Consider the following 23,685-nt stretch of genomic DNA (forward strand, 5'->3'; position numbering starts at 1 on the left):
TGGGGAAACAATGCCCTCTTGGAAGTTATATGGTACAACAGTGCCCTCCAGCGGTCACTATCGGTTATCCTCAAGACTCCTGCCGCTTGCAATATTTATTGAGCCACTTGCATTAGCCATACGCCAGGAAAGAAGGATTCAAGGAATTCACTCTGGGGTAACAGAACATAAAATTAATCTATATGCCGATGATATTTTACTTTATTTAGAAAAGCCTGCTATTTCGTTATGGGAAGTATTTAACTTGATAGCTAAATTCTCACAGTTATCAGATTATTCCATTAACTGGACAAAATCAACACTTCTACCTATTACAGAAAATTCATGGAACCCTGGAAGCCAGGACCCACACTACTCATTTCCTATAGGTAATTTAAAATACTTAGGCATAAAAATCTCACCTAAATTAACTGATTTAAATCATTTAAACTTTACTCCACTTCTGGATAACATTTATAGTAACTTGGAGCGCTGGAATAATCTTCCTATTTCTCTAATAGGACGAATAGCCACCATTAAAATGAAAGTTTTACCCAAAATAAACTATTTTTTCTCAATGATTCCATTTAAACCTACGGCTAACTGGTTCCAGTTGTTGGACTCAGCCGTTACAAAATTTTACTGGAATAAAAAAAAAAGCAAAGATTAGTCTATCTACTCTTCAGAAAAGTAAATCCAAAGGTTGTCTAGAGGTACCAAATTTTATGCACTACTATATAGCTAACCAGCTACAATATATCATTCTATGGGTACAACCCAACAGAGATACTAACTGTTGGCTGGAACTAGAACAGAAGGATTGCAATAACCTCAGACTTCTAGATTTACTCTTTATTACAACATCGATTAAGCGACATAATTGTTTTAAAAATCCAATGATTTCCGCCACCCTGACTGCCTGGTGGGAAGGCACTAGAAATTACAAAAGCCCAAGTGGAGCCCTGTGGGCTTTCTCCCCTATGGCATAACCCCGACTTTCAACTTAACAACAAATCGTTTTATTTAGGTGTGTGGGAGTAGAAAGGAATTACACATCTCCATCTCTTCTCAGATAATATGTTTATATCATATACATCCTGACTCCAAAAATACAAAATAAAAAACGGACATTTTTTACATTATCTGCAAGTTAAAAGTATGATAAAGAAACAAATTCCAACACTTCGGGGTATGCTCCAACCGCCTGCTTTAGCTAAAGATATTGCCAAGCTTTCTCCGACAACAAAAAAACTCTCAAAAATATATAAGTTACTTTCATATACTGATAAAATGTCTTTACCCATCTCGAAATGGGAGACAGACTTGTCTATAGCTCCGGAATCTGACTTTTGGATTCAAGTTTGTGAAAACGTATTTAAAATGACAAAACACACAAATTTACAACTTATCCAATATAAAATTATTCATAGAACACATTACTCAATATATGATGAAGAAAATGGGACTCTCAGACTCCGACATTTGTCTCCAGTGTTTACAAAACAATACAGACACTTATTTTCATGCTTTATGGTTATGCACTCCGGTTATGTATTTCTGGACTAAAGTCTTCGAAAAACTTTCCGCTATCTTGGACTGTAGGATACCTTTATCTCCAAACTTGTGTTTGCTAGGTGACCTAACAACAACTGATTTACCACAAACAATTTCAATCTACACTTGTAGCTCTTACTATCGCATAAAAAACAATTCTTGTTAACTGTTAGAATAAACAAACTCTGAATAACGACCAATGGTCTAACCTCCTCATAAATCACATTTTAATGGAAAAAATATCTGCCTCAAATAAAAACCAAATATCAAAATTTATAGAAACATGGTCTACGTATATAGAATATTTTAACCTAATTCCGGTTACTTAATTCTGCCTGTTAGCGAGAGCCACCACATCGCGATAACTTACATTGATGTTTCTGTATTTGGCAATTTGTAACTAATGGTTGTGTTTTTATAGTCAGGAACCCAGTTGCTGCCAACAGGATCGAGCAGATTCACCTTCAATGGGCACTAAGGGTTAATATTCGGATTCACTGCAAGCCAGTGGGTTAATTCTATAGGTGCTGTCCCCTCCTGGCTGGGCGTGGGCGAGTCTGCCCCTCTGTTGGTTGTTGGGTGGCGGCTGCGTCTTGGCCGTTCCCTGGGCCTCTTGGGGGGTACTGCGTTGCGGGGCTCTCCCTGGTGTCCGGGGCAGGGCTGCTCCGGCGCGGCCCGTCGCTCTGGGCCCGGCGGCGCGGTTTGGGGCCTGTGGGCCGCCGGGGTGCCCCGTGGTTCCCTCTTCCTGTCGTCTCCTTCCCCCGTCCCTTTCCCCTCCCCTGTCCGCCCTCCTCCTCCTCCCCTGGTCTCGGCGCTCCGTGTGCCGGGAGGGTGGGTGTATTTGGTGTTGTGCACGCCCCGCTCCGGTGGACCTCCTGGCACCTTGGGCGGCCAGTATCCGGAGGGAGAGCCCTATCGCCCCGCCGGGGTCCCGGTAGGGTGGATGGGGGTTTGGTGGGGGTTTGCGCCTCCTGCCCCCGCCCGGTTGGGGGGGGGGGGCCGCTGGTCGCTCTTCTTAACTCACTGCACTAGTTTTGCACAATACACTTTTATAGACATATAGGGCACATAACACACTTGGGGGGGTCCGTCTTCACTCTACAACTCCCCTCCAATTTTAATGCACCACACAACTGTGTGTGTGGGGGAGGGGGGGGGCATCGGTTGGGGCAGACCGCAGTATAGAGCAGTGCTGCGGTCCCCTGTCCGTGTCGGGGTGGGGGGCGCTCCTGCTCCTGGGTTTGCTCTCCGGCCGGTGGCCCTTGCGGGGCTGTCCACATCGGCCGTCCTTTGGCGCTGCCGCGGCCTGGGAGATTTTCATGCATGCCAGATCCACCACACCAGCATCTATCGAAACTCTAGACACAATCTGCTTCTTCCTTAGGTCATTGAATCGGTGGAGGCTGGTGTCTGTGGATCTCACTCTGCTTCGTCTGTCGTTCCTTCCTTTCCTCAGTCTCTCCTTTGGTCTCTTGAGGCCTCCCTGATTTGTTGGAATTTAGATGTTTCTGGGGTTGGTGAAGGACTCTGGTTGGTGGCCTGGTGGGTGGTGTCTGGTCGGTGCTGGATTTCACTTTCCTTTGGTCCTTCCTCGGGTCTCCTCATGGCCTCACGGCTCTGGCTGGAAGTGTTCGGTTTAGGTGAACGGTTTGGGATTTTTTAATAGGTTTTAGGTGAACTAATGAATACACACACACTCACACGCACACGCACACACGCACATACACATACTCAAATGAATGATGTATGTAATTTCTGTAGCCACCTAAGTTTAGCTAATTAGTAAGCTTACCGGATTCAATAACTTTATGATCGCGGGAATGTTTGAAATGTGTTCAGAATGATAAATGAAGCATCTGGCTTGTCAATTCTGATCAAAAATTATCAAATACTATCCCAAAAGCTTGGTCTCAGTCGACCAAGTCTGCTTTAAGCGCACGGAAGAGGTGGGACCAAACTCCAAACTGACGGCCCACTGGGACACAGTTCAAAAGCCAGCGCGCGAAGGAATCTCGTTCTCTTTTCTGCAACTCTTTCCCTCTCCTTCGCCCTATAAACTGCTCAAGGACTCTCTCGTAACTTCCGCCGCAATTCCACGCCTGCTCTTCACCTTACGTCTGGCCCCATGAACTTTTCCTGATCATTACTAGAAACGTGGTCGCTGAGGTTGACCACGCGGCTTCTTTTTTTGAGCCCCGGACTTGAGCCACCACGCGCTCCCAAAGCACGCATTAAGCAAGGACTCGCAACCACCCTGCGCATCCCCAAGGCGAGCGTGTCTGTCCAGCCGTGAACACGAGGCGCCCCGCAGCGCCCACACCAACTGACTGCACGGCCTCTCAACCGCGCAAGCACATCACTACCAACAGGGACGTGCGCCACCCAAGGACCTGCCGTGGCCTCCACGCCGCGCGTGCATCTCGCTAGCAGTCAGAGACTCTCGGGCAGCATTCCAGCTGCGCAAGCGCCGACCGCCCAGTTTGCCTCCAACAGAGGTTTCTTCAACTGAGGATCAATGCTCGAGAGTCTCTTTCTTCCGTGCGACTGAACCAGTCCGTGAGTACGCTGTCATTGCAATCTGACCATATAATACTGGTGCAACGCTTTTATTCAAACATAAAACAATTGACAGGTCAAACGCTTCCATCTTTACCCCCATCTACCTTTTTCATTCCCTTTTTATCTTACTTAGGTTGCATGTTTTCTTTTTATCTTTGATTCACATTTTTATTCCGTTTCATTAATAGGTTAGACTGTGACTGATATATGTGTGTGTTTACTAAACAAATTTGTTGTCTAGAAATTCCATTTTTGCCAAATCATTTGTGTTTACTGAGTGGATTAGTAATTCTCTTATGAAGCAAAGAACTCCATGATTAACTAAAGTAGCCACTTCAGATTATGAATACTTGATAATAGGATTTTTATCGTTTATTTTGCTCCAACAAACAAGCAAAGTCAACGTGGTGACCCAGAGGTTGTTGAGGAAATTAAAACTTCCCTCAGTACCGTCTAAATTTTTCATAAGCCATTACGGCAACCCAAATAATCGCTACAGTAGTTTTAATGTTTATTGCTAAGCATTGAAGAACTGTCTATATGATACACGTGTTTTGAATTCATGTGTGTGTAGCGTAACTATTCTAATTATATAATATATAATTATTAAATTAAATAATTGATTGATTCATTAATTAGAGGAGACTCAAGTTTAATATTTAAATTAGTCTTGAGTTCGCCTTTCAGAGCACCACATCGGTTTTTAGATACTATAGTTTTATCAGGGTAACAGATGATGACCTCGGTAAATCAGTCATTGAAATGAAGGACTTCAGTAATTTATGAGTATGTTTTTCAACTTATGGGTTAATATAAATTGTTAAAACACTACGGGTGGTACGATTTCGATTTTATAACAAATTTGATCAAAATTACGTCACAATCTCGAGCCTCGAAATCAAAGAGAGTATCGACGATCCTCCTTAATCTGATTAAAATCATACCGAATGAAGGTCTGTGGTCACGAGGGATGTTCCATATCATACCTTGTACGATATTATGTAATTTTTTTGGGGGGGTGATAAAAATTTGAAACATCGCGAAATTGACACTGTAGGTATGTGATGACGTAATCCGCAACATCATACTGTATGTCATCGTCGTGTCCATTTGGACGTACATGTGTCGGAGCGTGAGAGCAGCCAGTTCTGCCGCGGCTTTAGCATAAAGTGGGAGCTACTTTTGTTGTGTGGAGGTAGTTTGGTTATACAAGGTCAGGTATGATGCAAAATACAATCATTTGCAAATTATGCATGAAAACGAGAACACACAAACTAGAGCTTTAACACGCTGCTGAATATGTGCAGGCTAAAGACCATGAGGAGGACATGAAAACGGCTCATGTTGTTCAGCGTATAAGTAAACAAAAGTTTTAACTGAGCATTGCTGCAGCCCTCGTTATTAGACACACTCCTTATGACAAAAAAACAAAGCAGACAGTGGTTGGTGGTGGATAATACTGAAGTGGTCATGTATTGTTTGGCCAAGATAAACAATCCACGCCGCAGTGGTTATTTTGCCGTGACCGGCAACTAGCCATCTAGTTGACGTGACTTTGCAATGCTAACTGCTAAACTAAAAGTGCTCATGAGGTGTGTCAGTCTCAATGAGATGGTGTGCATGTTGTGACCAACCGCCTAGCGGCCTAAAACATGCACATTTGTGTTATTCATAACCACTTGTAATTTGTAAATGTCTACAAGCAATCACGGTATTCAATGGTAGGCCAAGAATTTCTCACTACTCTGATTAACCTATCAGAGACATTCATGGCAAAATAACGCTCGTAAGAAAGTTGCCGGTCACAGCAAAATACCCACTGTCTAAACTATCGCAGGGGAAAAAATGTCCAACAAAACATTTGCCTGCGATGAATGCGAATGCGAAAGAATGACGCCACAAAGTGGCTGCTACCAAATCATGGGTGAAGTTTTTTGCATCTACGAGATGAGGATCAATCACACAGGAGAAAATAATGGACTTTCTTGATTCATTCAATTTGGAAGAGCACAACTTGACAATTTCTTCCCCCCATTTCAAGCTGTGTCACTTATACAGTTGCACTTTCTTTGCATTTCAATTAGGAAAAAAAGATCGCTTAAATATTATGTGCAATATTAATAAAAATGCTATTATTCTGAAGCACCAATCACAAATACCGGTATATTGTTCAGTAATTATTACCAATATCATCAAAAATATCACTGCAAATGTCTTTGAAATATCGTGATATAATTTTTAAGCTATATCACCCACCCCTAGTGGTCAGCTGTTAACATGTGACGTGATCTATTCCTATCTGCCGTTTACATGCTCCCCTGCTTTAATCAGATCAGCCCCACAGCAGCCGTGAAACGCGCGGACATCGACCCTGTGATTTATCAAAATTGAGTGTATTCGTCTTTTAGCACAGCAGTTAACCCTAATTGAAATCCCAACATTTGTCAGAAAAATTGAAATTGCCCCCCCCCCAAAATCGTTTAGCCTTACTCTGAACACATAAAATGTATTCATTAATATTTTAACATGAATAACCATAAATATTTTTTTTCCATACAATAATTTCTATTTTCCATACTTCTCCAGACCTGGACATTTATTAAATAACAGTCCATACTTTTCCATACATTGCATGCTTGTGTAGGAACCCTGTATAAATGAAATAACTAAATTTTATGGTTGTGTCTTACAGGTTCTGGGTTGAATTCAATGGGTGCCGGGTCTTTGCAGCTGCAGATGCTGCCATATCCTTCCACTTTACTGCAGAAGAGCTTCCTGCGCCTGTTCCATTCTGTGTCTGCCCAGTGGCACTCTGCCTCTGAAGGGACAATCACAAGCAGGAAATTGAAGTTGAATGACCCTCTCTTATAATAAGCATAAACTGATTATCTTAAGATTCAAGAGCAGTGGCGGCAGGTGGATTTTCTCTAGGGCAGTTGGGGCCCTGTAAATATATTAATATTGATAGATTTAGTCATTTCTGATTGCGTTGTTGCCCAAAGTTAGCTGGGACAGGCTCCAGCACACCCCTCCTGAGGATAAGCAGTACAGATAATGGATGGTTGGATGATTATATCATTATTTGAATCAATGTATTTTATGTTTTATTTACAGCACTTTTTTACACTTGCAGTTCTTAAATTATATGTTGAAGTATGAAAGGCGTTTCAATGTTTTTAAAAAGCCAAACGTTAACACAATGTTACTGTGGCTGTACACAGGGATCAAACTCACGCTTGCAGAATGATCACAATTAACACCTAATGCCATTCGTTCGACCACAGAGTCACAGTAGCTCCTGCATGGAAATGCCTAGGCTTTAAGCGATCCAAAAAGCAAGGTCCACTTTCACAGCATAGACAATTACAACAATTACAAGTGTCTGTAAACAAAGATGTAAACTTGCCTTCAAAATCTATTTAAAATAAATTGTTATTCCTCTCTCAATCATGCTATTTTTCAACATTGGAAGACTGGATCGCTGATCGCTTGAGAACAGTGTTTAAGGGCACGTTAAACTTGCTATAGCTATAGCTATGGGGTAGATGCCACGGACTTCTGACTTACGGGTTTCACACCAGCGTAGTTTCTGGCCATTGATGGCCGCATTCCAACACTCGTACCCCCCATCTCTGCACCGATGGGCGGGAGCGCGCAGTTGGGCGTCTCAACTCTCTGAAATGCTTGGGACAACTGAGACAAACACACTACACACTCCCACCCGTCGACGGGAATGCACAACCGAGGGGCACAACGGCGGAAGCGCAAGAACTGGGACAAAGCTGATGTGTGAAAACCAGGAGGTCGGAAGTCCCGTCTCCTCCGTAGCATATACCCCATTGGCTAGTCGACATTGGAATTCAACACCCTACCTCGGCATTATCTTCTGTATTGTACAAGGACCGACTGTGCATATCCAACCAGAGTCATAAATTCACAAAAAAGGGTTTAGTTTAGTTAAAAAAATATGCTCCAGTCCTTAATGACAATGTTCAAATGTTTTGAATTACCTTCAGAGGCAGTGAGCTGCACTTCCGTTTTAAGAAGAACGGGATCTCCCCAGGTGGAAAGTGCAGGAGATTTTGAATGCTTTTCACCATATACTTGACCTAGAAATCAAAATGTTTGTTAATCAAGACACAAAACAAAAATATCTAGCATCATGAGGTTTTTTAACATAAACTTTTTCAATTTCAGTGTACTCTTTGGGAATTAAACAATTCTAAAAAAAAGAGTGTACTTCATTTACATCTTATTTTGTACAAGTAAATAACTATACTGTACTTGTAATCACTATAACAAGAGAATTTCATGAAGACGTAAAGGTGGCTCTCTGCATTTTTCACCAGCAGAACAGTTGATTTTTTAAATTCAATCTTAATTACCAATTCTGTTGTTCAATTGTTTGGTATTTTAGTGGTGCAACGGATCAAAAAAGTCACGGTTCGGATCGGATCATGGATCGGAACGTTTTTTGGATCAGTAAAAAAAAAGGATAAATCGTATTTTGTCAGTTACTTTGTAAAATGCTTTTTCCCATTAAATTAAAAATACTCAATTCAAAATGTCCAATATAGCCATTTTAGATTTAATGTCTTCATTTATTTTGTAAAACGCTTTTTCCCATTAAAAACAAAACAAAACAATCAATTAAATCTAAAATGTCTATTATAGCGCTTTAGGATTTAGGAATAGAACTTTAAGTGCAATACGAGGCAGAAACATTCTTATTTTATACATGTCCATGTGTAAAATAACAAGGTACTAAGGTCTTAAAGTTGTGTTCCTAAAATCTCAACAGCTATGTTTGACATTTTGAGTTGAATGTTTTTCTTTTAATAGGCAAAAGTGTTTTATAAAATAAATGAAGAGCAATACACAATTGCACAGTGCTTAAGGGGCAGAATGTTCGAGTGGAGGAGCCTTTGGACTGTGTAGCACTTCCACCTTCGCTGCTTTGACAAAACGCACTCGGTAAGCGCTGGTGTGAGGGATTAGCAGAGAGCTAGGTTGCTACAGCTCTCCAAGAGTTGTTCACTCTCAACCCTTCTGAGAGCCAAGAGCCAAGAGCCAAATGGATGCTGTGTTGTCACTTGGAGTGACTCCAAAACACTTGATCTTTTGATGTGAGGCGTATTTTATTCAGCAGCTCCAGAAAATAGCTCGTTAAGTGTAACATCGATATCATCTTCTGGTTTGTTGCAGTAAAGCAGCGTCACTGCTTCGTTGCAGTAAAGCATGAGCGTCACTATACAATGTGCATCCGAGAATTTAACAAAATAAAAACATTCAACGTCGTTCAAAGGAGTCACTATAACACAATTTAGCAGTAATAAAATAAATAATAATGCATATATTTGTGGGGACTAGCGTCAAGATGTATTTTACCATTTTTAAAATGTGCAGAAGTTCACAAGTTAATTCATGTAAAAAAAAAAAATGAGATAGCTCTCTTAACTCATTCACTGCCATTGACTGCAATAGACGTCAAAAATGTATTTGAACTATTTCTATTATTCTTTTTCCACTTTTGTTAACAAGAGTATGAAAACCTATAATTTTTTTATTGTACATTTAGAACAGATATCAAATTTGTGATTAATCGTGAGTTAACTAGTGAAGTCATGCGATTAAATTACGATTAAGAATTAATTAATTTTAAAAGAGCGAATACGATTTTTAATTGTAATTAATTAATTGCATGACTTCAAAACTTTCTTCCCACTTTTATGTTAACAAAAGTATGAAAAATTAGAAAAAAAATGTTGGACATTTAATTGTAAATAAAGATATAAATTGAGATATAAAATGTGCGATTAATATGCACAAATTAAAAATTTTAATCGACTGACACCTCTTTTATATATGTATGTATATATATATATATATATATATATATATATATATATATATATATATATATATATATATATATATATATATATATACTGTATATATTTTTTTATATATATATATGTTTTAACTCTTTTACTGCCAAAGACGTTAAATGACATTCTGCAAAAACCTACGGAGGAGCGCCAAAGACGTTAAAAGACGTCCACCCATTTTTTTTTTTTTTTTTTGAAACGGGTGGAATAAAGCCTTGCCCAGCTGTGGTGACAGTTTCAAGCAGGTCTAGTGAGCCTAATGACTATTTTTGGTTTCTAGAGGGCAGCGATGACTCTCTTTTGACAAGATTGGGTAGGCGTCAGTAGAAGACGTGAGGCGGAGCTAGAGGGGACAATGGCTGGGGAAGGGAAGAGAACATGGCGACCGGTTTGCAAGCAGCTCACGCTCGAGCATTTTTTTTCAAAGACGAAAAGCATCGACCAACGCTAAACAGCACATTGATGACGACGATGATCATCATCGATGATGATGATGGTGACTCCGAGGTTGGAAGCGTTGACGCGGCAGTAGAAGACGTGAGGCGGAGCTAGATGGCTGAGGAAGCGAACAATGGCGGTTGCAAGCAGCTCACACTTGGGAATTTTTTTCAAAGACGAAAGGCATCGACCAACGCTAAAAAGCACATTGATGACGACGATGATCATCATCGATGATGATGATGATGGTGACTCCGAGGTTGACGCTGAAGTTGGAAGCGCTGACGCGGCGGCTATGACGACGTCATAAAGGTTAACGGGCTAGCGATGCTAACACCGGAAAATGCGGAGCACAACCGAGCACGCTCAGGCGGACGTTCAATCGGACGACGAAGAGTACCCCGAGTCCAATGCATATTCATCGGAGGAGTGGGTACAGTCTGCTACTTGCTATTAACCGGAAAAAAAGGCCGTCAAGAAAGTGTAACATCTGCACGCGAAACGGACAATCGAAGTGAAACGTATCTGTTGTGCAAATCCTGCTCCCTCTCCTTGCACGCAGGGCAGTGTTACAAAAAGAAAAACTGTATTTGAAACATCCACATAATTGTAAATAGTACCACAGTTGCACACATTTGTAAATAGTTTGCGAAATTGTTTTGTCAAATTGTTACACTGTTGAATGGAAATAAACGTATTTTGCAATCCAAAAACACTTTTTCATTGTTGGTGGTGGTGTATTACAGAAGTAAAGCACTATTTAGGTGTTTGTGGCATCATTCATGGACAAAAAGAAGTGTAGAATTCACTAGAGTGCATGAAATAACATCGTTTCACAAAAAGCTCTTTTTCTCCGCTTTTTGTTTCAAAAAAGAGCATTTCGGTGAAACTAACCATTTTCTATTGTTGATTACTGAAGAACGGAATAAGGTAGAAACAAACTTTTTTTTCTGATGAAAGATGAGAGTTCAATCTTTCATTTGGTAGTATGTGTGTTTCCATAGTCCAAACACAACATTTTCTGTGGACCTTGAAAGATCAGTCAAAATGCTTAAATCGGCTGGCACTGGCGACATCCCGTTTCTGAAAACGTCTGGCAGTCAAAGAGTTAAGTGTCCCAAAGACGTATTTATATGTTTTTATGGGTTTTTTTATGCTAGCACGTACAGAAGGCTTTGATGCAGCCTCTCAACTGCAACGAACGGTTCAAGAAGTGGTAGTTATAATACAAATGGCCAGCAGGTGGAAGCAGAGCATAGGAAATGAACCAGGACCATGTTGAAAATCCCTCAATTACTCAGAATTCTAAATAGATTCATGAATAATGATGAAACTTAGCTATATTCTAATACTAATTGCTGCAAAACGCAAACAGATAGAAATATTTTTTTTTTCCTGATGAAAGAACAGACTTTAATCTTTCTTTTGGAAGGTTTCGTGTTTTTATAGCAATAGAACACAATATTCTGTGGGCCTTGCAAAATCTGTCAAAATCCAGTAAAACAGCCAGGAATGAAGGGGATTTTTTTGATGAAAATGGCTGGGAGTGAATGAGTTAAGGCACATTCCCTTTCTTTAAAAGTAGCCTTGGTCCATAATATTGAAAAAGGTTTAAAGTAAGCCAGTTACCAGCCAGTCACTCGTAGGTAATGCTAACAGCTAGCTGTCACTTTAGTCAGAGACTAATTATTAATTAATTAATTTGTGGTTTCTTAGCATCCCAAATTAGCAATTGAATATGAGTTCGGGATAGCGTTGTGTTGACGTTGGTCGCAATTACTTTAATGTCAATCAAAGCTATGATAAAGAAATCCTAAACGCCTAATAGGGAAGTCAAGATAGCCATCACGCGGGCCAACTTCTAAGTAAAAGTCTACTAAGGCTATTTGCATTGCTGTCAATGTATTTGGCAAACTTTATTTCGAAGTAAGCCCGAGCGCAAGCGGTGTGTTACGTTAAGTATGTTTCAGCTTCCTTGACATGTCTGAATGGGGTCCACTGTGAATGCGCACTTTGTTGTTGTTGTTTTTCCTCACCAACCAATTTGCGCGATCCGAACCGTGGGGCCTGATCCGAACCGACTACACATCAATGATGATCCGTTGCACCACTTTTACAGTAATATATGTCAAAGAAATGCCAATCTGAAATGTCAAATGGGAGATAACATTTTAGCCAGATCTCAAGCACTGTTAATAACACATCAACACACAGGAATTAAAACTCTGACCTCTGCTCTGAACACCGAAAACGTCTTCTGCTTTGGACATGGACAAACAAAAGCTTTCGCTACAAAAAGTAACCTTCCTATTTATTTGCAAATAGTTATTATGGCAAGTGTGTAGTCTTGTTGTCAATTTGTGATTGTGTTTGTGAACATTTTGTGTTAAACATGCAACATGAGCTTGGTGGGCCTGGGGATGCAATGACAAGACATTTTTTATGCAAACGTGGAAAATTACTGCAAAAAGTCCATCACTTTGAGCTAGTCAATGGATTATTAAAAGCACGTAATTGTAACCAATGGTTAATTATCCATGAAAATGACTTTTTAAAAAAGTCTGCTAATGTAAACCCTAGACAGACGTTATCTCGTCGTCTCTATTTTTTACAGTAGTCACAGTGTAGAGAAGAAACTCTACCTCCTTTCTTCACCACCAGAGTCCACATGTCCCTCCAGCTGAGAATGAGAGACACCTGGCTGCCCAGACTTTTTAACAAGTTTTTGGCAGCATCCTTGAGATGGAACGTCCCCTCGTCCTGCACAGAAATAATACATATGATACAGTGGGCAAGAAATTAATATAATTTGTTTAGTTACCTCATTAAGCTAGATGAGAGTTAAAATATTAGAAGTACTTCTCTATGATCCAGTGCCATTTTACATCACAATAATGAACACATTGTTGAATTAAATAACATGTCCGGTAGTTGCTACTTCATTTGTAATTGCATTACCACACCATTTACAGTACAGTACACTCACTCGAATTTTATGCGGTCGCCACAACATCGACCTTCAAAAGCAGTATTTTTCCCTGTAGTCATCCTGTTTTATATGGTAATATATATACCTTTATATGTGCTTTGCTGGGATGCACAATTTAAAAAAAATTAGCCGGACAGTAGAGATGGTCAAATGAAACTGAAACCTAGATGCTTGGTTGAGCCTTCCTGAATTGTACTGCTTCAAAATAATGCTCTGCTAATATCACGTGACCGATGACACTGGTCTGCATAGAAATTTAAAATAAAATGATTATGGTGAAACTAGTGGGGAACCCATTTTAAGTAATGGACAATAAACTGTATTTACTTTATTAATGAAAAGTGTTTTTTTTTCATGGGAACTTCATCTATGTAAATTTTATCACAAACAGTCCACTGTAAATAATACATTGATCGGTATCATATAATTTATTTTTATTTTTATTGTTGAACGATAAGAGTGGGTGCTTCAAACTTGCTTGAATGATTCAATATCTTTGGTGACATAGGCTGCCTTGACTAAACTCTGCCACTAGATGGCCCTAAAGTTTATTTTACTGAAGCACCAAAACTACAAATCTGTTTTGGCACAATTTGAAAGAAAGCCTCAACTCTTCTTGAAGCTTCACCCGCCCATCTCTACTAGACAAACAACTAACAATTTGATAAATTCGGATTTCTTGTGTTCAGACACTTATTTTTTTCGTGCAGATAAGTTTTCTTCCCTTGTTTGAAACCTCTAGCATTGTTATTATAAAAGCAAGGAAGAAAAAGGTGCCAGATTTGTGTACCAACAACTTTGTCCATGTGTGTACAGTATGCATAACCCTCCAACCCCACTCTTTCCTCCTCGATTTGAGAGAAAAACTGCTTTTTAAGGGGGATATTTTTGGGGGGTTATACTATTCTCTGACAATTACGGTATATACTTTTGCCTATACATTTAAGTTTGACTGTTTCAAGAATTGCTTAATTCAATTTTATTTGCACGAGTTCTGCTTTGGAATCTTGACTTGTAAACGACACTTGATTGAGGCAATGAGAACAGATAACTTACCTTAATGGTAAAAATAAGAACTCGTCCTCGAGTCACCATGTTGAGGAAGAGGATCATGGCTTCATCCTCGTGGGGTGAGTAGGTGTCAAAAATTCTCTTGGCCATCACATGACCCTAGCAAACATAAAATAGGGAAATATTTACCTTCACCATGTTCATTTCGACCTATTAATCCATTAGCTGAATAATACAAAACCTACTGGAGGAACCCCTTCAACTTATGGAAGATGTCTATGGAGGCCGCCATATCGGTTCCAATTGCCGAATCACATCTTTCACCGAGCGCCAGGGATTGCCCTTGCAAAATAGTTATTTTGGGGGATGCAGAAAACAATTCCTGTAATCCCGGTTCATGACGTAATTGGGGTAAAACCTAGATCAACCTCCATTACGTATTTGTTTTTGCTGGATTTAAATTTTTTGAATGATGGCTGCACTATTTAGAAGTTTTTGCTCAGAAAAAAAATAGTCAACGATGAGAAAGAAACTGTCAGATAATTTTAAGTACTTTTTACAGACGTACCTGAATGAAAAATGTCACCCTAATTTGTTGTATGGGTGCGCGATGAAGACGATATATTCAATATAAGGTATGAGTTTGCCCGAAGATAAAGAATTGGACCTTACCGTCATATCACAATAGTTGATTACATCTTTATATCCCCTTCCGTGCTCTGTGTGACAGAAATGTCCAAATTGTACACCCGCATCAACTTGAGCTACTGCTAGATGGCTAACGTGGCTAAACATTTCGCCACGGCAATAGTTCGCTTTGCATCCGGTGTACAGACGCTCCCCTACTTACGAACATTTGAGTTACGAACAACGGTACATACGAACATTTCTGCGCGTACAGTATGTCGAAAAATGTTCGGAAAGAAATGCTGTAAGTTAGATTTTGTATTGCGCGTAGTGCTTCTTTCCGCCGCTAATACCGACGATTGCCGCTGTGAGAGCTCATTGGAGGCTGAGCAACGTGGCGAGGAGGAGGAGGAAGAAACGCCGGTCCCCATGAAGCAGGAAATAACTTTTGAAGCCGATTCCAGCGACGACGAAGAATCTCTCATGATATAAAATCCTCCTCTTCCTCCTCCTCCATCATCTCCTTAAGCATCGAGTACATCTTCCAAAAGTAAGTTAAACTTCATTTTATTTATCTTATTACGTACATGTACATACTGTGTGTGTGTCTTTCGCTCTCTCTCTCTAACATACGTAGTACAGTACAGTACTGTACGTATTCTCTCCATTTTATTAAAAGTTTTTTTCAGTACAAACCAATGCAGGTTACTTGTACAAGCCTTAAACATACTTATATAAACCTTCAATATACTTATATAGGCTTTAAACATAAATTATAATACAAAATATAGCACTGAAGCAACTTACGAACAAATTCACCTTACGAACGATCGTCCGGAACGTAACTCGTTCGTAAGGTGGGGAGCGTCTGTATACAATTTAATAGATTTACTACAGAATCGGTAATGGCTAAGTAATCCATGGGTACAGTCATTTGAATGAATTATAGAAAACTAAACTGAAAGCCAGTTGTACTGATTCTATTTAATATCTGCAGTATTATTTTTGTTTGCACTATTTTGCACTAGGGAGTGCTAACAATTAACTCTGAATACTGTGTTTTTCAGCTGGTAAAAGTCAGTTTTAGTTTTTAGTGTGTGGGGCAAAACTTGTGGGAGAGAGTGTCATAATTACGATAATGTGCATGCTCTGTTGCCGTTCATAGGCGCCATGAAAAATCACTAACCCTTCGCCTCGGTCACATCTTACAAGGACGTGTTGATGTACCAAAACAATGTTTGATTTCACATGAATTGGTACTTGGTTAGTACCAAAAAAAGTACCGACTTTGGTGCCCATGCATAATTTGTCCCCAGTTTACTGCTAAACAGTCAAGTGAAACACTGGTCTCGAAAAATAAAGATATTACAGAGATGCTTACTGTAGCCTGGTTGAGAACAATCACATGGATACCTCTGCCTTGTTCTCGCATGTCATCCTCCAACACCTGCAGGAAATCAACAAAACACTCTGACAACATATTGTAATTTAAACGATTAAGGGACTTTTAGTTAATGAAACTATACATTTAATATTAGTTTTAAATACAGTAAAGGGAGTGTGTTTCTGAGCAAATAACTTGTGCTCCTCAGCAAGTCATATTTATTTATTGTTATTTATTAACATACTGTCAACTGTTGGTTAAAAACTATAAAAACGAAGTGCTGTTATTCAGTGTAAATATGGGATGAATGTTCTTCATCACTCAGTCTATTCATCGTGCTTTATAACTTACAGTGGTGCCATCAACTGCCACATAGACTTTGGACCGGCTGGAGTACACCTCAATGTCAAGAACCTTGCGCCCATTTGCCGGTCTGCGAGGAGTCTCCATGTTGGGCATCACATCCTCTAAAAGAAAAACATTCAAAAGTTACACCATAACCATAGTGTATTATTGTAGAACACATAGTTCAGATGCAAAATACCATATTCTTCAGCTGCTGCTGCTTCTTCATTAGCAACTCTTCTTGTGTCCAAGATGAGTTTAATATTGACTAGGACAGTTATCAGTAGAAATAGTACAGCGCCAGCCTGTGGAATAAAAGTTAAACATACTGAAAAATCATCAATGAATTTGCAGTTATGATTTTGATGAGTATCTTATCATGTTAATAAATACAAAACAAAACAAAAAACTGCGCTACTGTACAGTATTCCCAAAACGAGACGTGATGAAATGTGAAGAATGCCACGAAATGTCACAAAAATGTCACGGAAATGTTATGTGTTATTTCTGTCGTCATTGCCTCAATCCTGAAAAGTGGTAGTATTAGGATCATATACTCAACAAAAATATAAACGCAACACTTTTGTTTTTGCTCCCATTTCTTATGAGATGAAAAGAAACGAAGGTTTTCTGAGTCCCCAGAACCCCCCAAGTTAATCAAGTTTAAGTTACGTTTTTATTATTATCAGGGATTAATGTATTTAAAAATGATTTTGACACTTAAAAAAAGAAAATGCTAAATTTGCAACCATAGCTGGTAAAGTTAACTTGAAATGAGGACCTTTAACAATATAGTGTGGGGTATAATGTGAAATGTTTTCACTCTTTTTTTAGACGGCGGGGGCAATATTCCGAGAAAAAAACTTGCAAATTTGCCACTTAATAAATTCGCGACTTTATGAAGTAGCAAATTTGCAAAACAAAATTCGTACAATTGCGAGTTTATAAAGTGGCAAATTTGCGAGAAAAAAACTCTTAAATTTGTGACTATATAAAGTGGCAAACTTGAGAGAAGAAAACTCATAAACTTATGCGAAATGCACGTAGCGCACTACTCAGATGTTTGTGCCAATACTTTTCGGTCGGGTTTTCAAATGAGGAGATAGCAATGGCTTTAACCATATCATGTTAAGCATTCACACGTTGAAGCGTTAGGTACTGCTAGCGACAAAGACGCCTTGCTTTGCAAAGGTCCACAGCCTGAGGATCAAGCATTTAAGTTAATTTGTTAAAATAAATATTTGTTTGTACATTTATGTTTCCAGAATTCTTATTTACACATTCAGACATTTTGGTATTTGTTTTGTACAAGTAGTGTTAAGTTGATGTGTTGAATATGCATTCTGTCATTCACTTGCATTAACCTAAAGTATGCTAGCTCCTGATTGGCTAGTGTTTAGTTAGCTGATAGGGGATCAAAAAGTGTTGTCGCTCTAGCTGCCGTTTATGACAAGTAAGGTTTAATTAAGAATGAATCCGTCTCCATCCTGCCTTTTCATGAACAGTGTCCTATTAACCACTAAGAAATCCTCACATTAGACTAGCTATGTTACGTGTATTTCTCGTAAGTTTCTGAGTTTTTTCTCGCAAATCTGCCACTTTATAAAGTGGCAAATTTGCGAATTTTTATTCCCTGAATATTGTACCCACCCTCTAAAAATATATATATATTTATACGTGGCCTTAATATGCTGTCGTACCCTGCAGTGTGAATGTAGCCTAATTATTTAATGTGGCGTACGATAATTTGTCCATTGGTGTTTTGTTAGCGTGACATCACTTCCGCTCAGGGACAAATAGATTTAGATTTTGCTCGCTAACAGCAAATCAGAATGATAGTGCTGTCATAGTTAAAGCATTAATTGATTAATTAATCACAAAACAATATTGCATTAATCATGAATTAACGCAGATTAATCGCACTATTAATTTTTACTATAGATTATCCTTTAGCGTGACAGCAGATAATAATTACATGCATTAAAGTAAAGCATTTAATAAATGTTTGCATATCACATTTAGAATATTTGTTTATCTCAAAATATTGGGGTCGTTTTTTTTCCATTTTAATTTATGCAAGTAACTAACTGATTAGAGAAAGAGAAGGATGAGTGCGTGCAGTGGATCCAAAAATGTTGAAGACGTCCTCATAACATTAAATGTCAAAAGAATTAACACATAACCGTTGCTCTTCAAATTTGGCGGGATTTTTTTTTTGATAAAAAGCCTTTTTTATTAAGCGATTAATCGTGATTAATCAAAATTCTAAGATGTGATTAATCTGATTTAAAAATTGAATCATTTGACAGCTCTACTAAAAACACAATGACGCTTACTTCTTCACAGTTCTAAACGCAGTTTCTATGTGTTATTAAGGAATTTTTGCTCACAATGATTGGTTTAATAAGCAGCGAATGTTATAAATATTGTAATAGGTATTAGGTAGCTTTTTTACTTATGGATGGTGATTGTTTGTTTTTGTATTGTGGCCACGAAATGATAACGCGTTACAGGAGTCAGTAACTAATAATAATACAAAAATTACTGAGTAACTCGTTATATTACATTGGTACTAGGGATGTGGCAATAACGGCAATATTGCGATATTAAAACTGCCACAATATATTGTCGTTGTAATGTCACGTTATTAAAAGCAGCAAATCTGTTAAAAAAAGTCAGGTTGATTTCCATTTGTGCAGTTCTGTGTTTTATGCCTTCTATGTTTAAAATCCACGCTAATGGTCAGATGGACGGGAACATAATTTGCTTGTGAACTGAGTCAATATGTGGACGAACTCAATGTTTGCGTGCATTAGCAAGTAAGTGCCTCAATATAAAGTGTTATTACATATTGTAGGTGGTTTATATGCATTGTTGCTATGTACAAAAGCACAACATTGTGCTTTTTTATTTTATTTTATTTTTTTACTTTTCAACATACCAAAATAGTCCTAAAATGTGTAAAAGACATGTCTGTGACATGGATTCGTCAAAATTGACTTTGGATCTAATATTTTTGCTGTCCCTAAATCAGCCAAAAAACACTGTTCAAAACAGCCTGTTTTAGGGGTGTGTCACTTTTATGTAAATAGCTGCACCAGGCCACACCCTTCTCTCTCTCTCTAAGGGGCAGTGATTTCGGTCATAGTAGCCATGTGCTAATGTTGTGAATGGAAATGACTGGCGAAAAAGAGATGAGATGAGATGAGATGAGATGCCATCATAACGTGTGAAATGGGGAAAAAAGTTTTCATATTAAACACATCAGTGTTTAATATGTAAAGAAGGTGGAACTCTGACTCACGTTAGCATTTAGCGGGTTAGCAACTAACGCCACAGCACGCTGACAGTTCAAACTTTTTCCTTTTCTTCAGTGAGTAAGTTGCAAACAGTGAATAGCGATTAAAACATCCTCTTTCCCCTCCTACATTCAAATTGGCCGCGTAGTGTGTGGAGGACTCGACTCTCGACATGTCCCGTCCGCAATGCCACCCTGCACTCTGACAGACAGTTCCTCCAACTTCTTCTAATATGACTTGCTGCTTCTCCACAAGAATTTTCAAGGTGGTATTAATAAATTCAATGCGTGAAAGCAATGTCAGTTTAGGGATGGGATCTTAAACAACAAACATGCAGTCCCCGTGGGGACTTGTTTATGTCTCATTTTCAAATTGACGGAAATCCGTACCCACGATGGAGAACTTTAACCCCTGCACTAACTCGAGGGGGCTGGGTCGAGTGCACTTCCGTGTCTTTTTGACATCACTAAGTCACAGAAGTTTAATCTGCCCATTTGAAACACGCATTTTAGAAAGGAGGAGAAAGCTAAAGAAGTCGCGGACTGACTTTTTTTTCATACCTGGTTGGATTGTAGACAGGCCGGGGATGCATATTATTGATGGAAAACCCCACTAAAGTGCATTTTTATACTATGGGACCTTTAAGTATGAGGTCTTTTTTTTTTTTTAAATATTGACCTATTTTTCTTTTGAATATCGCAAACTTCCCCACAATTCCGTGATAATTATTGTATCGTGAGCTTCACATTGTGATAATATAATATTGTTTCATTTCATGTTGAGAAAAAAAAAAACTTAGGTATCGGTATGGTATCGGCATCGGCTGATACTGCAAAGCTGTCGTAATCGATATTGGGGGGGCGAAAAATGGTATCGGAACAACACTACTTTTAACCCTATAAAGCCAAGCGTATCATATCAAATTCAATACATTTTGAGCCCTCTATTTCATGAATATAATTTTTTTCCCATTAAAACCCTGACGTATATGATCTGACACATGCATTACATACAATTTTACATCTGATATAGCATGTCTTTTATAGTTTTTTATGACTTGAATGTTTTGCAATGACTGGTTTGGCACTTAAATATTTGTTGTACATGCTACAATGACAATAAAGATTCTATCTATCTATCTATCTATCTATCTATCCATCTATCTATCTATCCATCCATCTATAATCCATTAGAGGGCAGTATCACCCAGTTGATGGCTTTTCCAGCGACCTTGCAAGATCGCCCCAATTGAGAAAGGAGAGACACCTATACTTAATAGTGGGGAATGTTCTTCCTCATTTTTTGAACTACTATGTTTGATATGTCTGTTTCTTGTTATATTTTTGACTGTTATAAATGTACAAATATAAAGCATTGTGACCGGATGTATCAAATATGACACAAATCAAAAGTCATATGTGGAAGTTGATTTTCTTTCTTTTTTTTTCCAAAAAGGACCAATAAACACTCTATTTACAAATAATCGGAATTTTCTATCATATATTGCAGGTTTTTGGAGGTTTCTCACTTCCAACACGAGCTGATTCCAATCAACAGGATCGTTATCAGGCTTATGCAGAACTTGCTGATGAGCTGATCATATATCAGCTGTGTTGGAGAAGGGCAACATGCAAAACCTGCAGGACTCCTGCCCTTGATTCCAACCTCTGGTTTATAGGGTTAAACAATGCCTGCAAGCTTTAAACTGTACAGTTACGCATACACGTTCAGCACTCTAATGTCCACTATTAGCCAAACTTTTTTTTTTAAGTTGATTTTCACGCATGTGCAAACGTAATGCACACTTCACTTCTTACAAATGAGCTTCACCTCTTTCATTTGTGACATGCAAGCCTTGTAATGCCGAACACAGCTTATGTTCAGTGGCAAAACAAAATGACAATTTCATCATGGTACCTTGCACAGTGCATGACTCACGGCAAAATAATCAATTCCCAGCAGCCTACACATCACGCTAAAATAACCTATTGACGACCAACCTACCTACACGGTAAAATAGCCGTTCACGCCAGGCCATATCAAATCGCTCTGGCAATTGGCCAATGAGAGCCGTTCACGGCAAAATAACGCTAGCAGGGAAGTTGATAGTCACGGCAAAAATAACCACCGCCTAGAGTTTATTCCCGAAACTGTTTTACAGCCAAATTTGCACTTGCAACCAATAACAACAAATATTAGTGACACTAGAAGCACATGGCAAGCTTTATGTAAATATATGTCGTATACAACTGAAACTTTTGTCTCACCTGACAGAACCGACGAATGGTTCTCTTATTAAAAAGCTTGTATTTATAAGTGAGATAAAAGCTTCTTTGTTGGCGGGGTATGAATGGCTTAGCTCGGGGATTGGGAGTCCACGTCTCCATTCCGCTGCAAATCTCAGACCGACTGTCTTCTCCTCGGCGTCCCGCAGCAAAACTGGCATTTAGTCACATCCTCGTCTGCAAATAAAAATAATACCGGTAATGCTTTTCATAAATGAACTGAACACACAAGTGTAACCACTTCCAGACAACGCCGAAGGATAATGCCTAAATTAACACAAACTGTATGCGTGTTTTATGTTTGAATCAAATGCAAAAGTAAAGTTTGCACTACCGTTTGTAACTCGCAATCAGTCGAATAATCAAATTAGGTAAAAATCTGCTGTATTTCTGCAACATGCTAACTACTGCTTGTGGTTCTGTCGCAGAACCAGTGACGTCACTCAAATGACGCGACGTGTTCTCCACGGTTTACTGGCTGAACGCAAACACGTGTACCGTATAAGTGGTCGGGTCATGGTCTCTTTTGGTCATTGGATATTACGTTTGAAAACAGATATTATACATAGAAAACGACTCATACATAGAAACTGCTCGTGTATTCGTTTTGCAATATGGAAATTGTCAACGACAACATTTCTCAAACTGACCAGGAGATGGCGTTATGAAATGATACGTCAACGTCCTAAATTTCCCATACGCTAAGTACCATATACACTTGGAGAACATTGCTCGTAGCCATCTGTTAAGGAAAGATAGAAAAAGAAAAGAAAAAGACAACAACAAAAAATAGCACGTTAGACATTTATATTTTTTATCTTGTTTATTATCACATCAAATAAGAACTTGTAAAACACACCAACACAATTTAAATTGCAACATTTTGTGTAAATACTAACAAATGTCCTTTTTATGGTTTCCTCACTGACAAAATTATTTAACCCCTTAAAAATTGCCACTCTTCTATACAGCATTTTTTTCAATCAATTATTACTACAATTACAAATGTTCAGTTGAATACGTAATACATAGCAATAAATAATTTATTACTTAAAGCTTAAAATGTTTATATATCATATTGTATGTTTTGCTGTAATTGTATAACACACACTCTTTCATGCATTTATAATTACCTTGCAACATGGTAACTGTTCACAGATTTCCCTTGTATCTTCTAGCCTTTTCAATAATACAATACCCTCCAATAAATTGCTCAGTGAAGGGCAACAAAACAAATATATAATATATTTAATATTTTCTTACCTGCTTTGCCATTTTGATTGGTACATTACAATATCTTGGCCTGTCCTCCCATTCAGAAGTATAA

General features: G+C 38.7%; 1 protein-coding gene across 1 annotated transcript in view; it reads right to left on the reverse strand.

Moving 5' to 3' along the window:
• Positions 1-22,816, reverse strand: part of pomgnt1 (protein O-linked mannose N-acetylglucosaminyltransferase 1 (beta 1,2-)) — a 48,603-nt gene extending 25,787 nt beyond the window's left edge. Inside the window, exons 1-9 of the mRNA XM_077584233.1 lie at positions 22,693-22,816; positions 22,341-22,535; positions 16,974-17,079; positions 16,781-16,896; positions 16,427-16,492; positions 14,464-14,577; positions 13,061-13,178; positions 8,103-8,201; positions 6,783-6,910 (exon numbers count right to left, since the gene is read on the reverse strand). Coding sequence (XP_077440359.1) covers positions 6,783-6,910; positions 8,103-8,201; positions 13,061-13,178; positions 14,464-14,577; positions 16,427-16,492; positions 16,781-16,896; positions 16,974-17,079; positions 22,341-22,460 — 867 coding nt within the window. The 5' untranslated portion in view covers positions 22,461-22,535; positions 22,693-22,816. The remainder of the gene's footprint in view (positions 1-6,782; positions 6,911-8,102; positions 8,202-13,060; positions 13,179-14,463; positions 14,578-16,426; positions 16,493-16,780; positions 16,897-16,973; positions 17,080-22,340; positions 22,536-22,692) is intronic.
• Positions 22,817-23,685: the final 869 nt, after the last annotated feature.

This window comes from Vanacampus margaritifer, chromosome 13 (genome assembly GCF_051991255.1).
Source record: "Vanacampus margaritifer isolate UIUO_Vmar chromosome 13, RoL_Vmar_1.0, whole genome shotgun sequence".
Lineage (NCBI taxonomy): Eukaryota > Metazoa > Chordata > Actinopteri > Syngnathiformes > Syngnathidae > Vanacampus > Vanacampus margaritifer.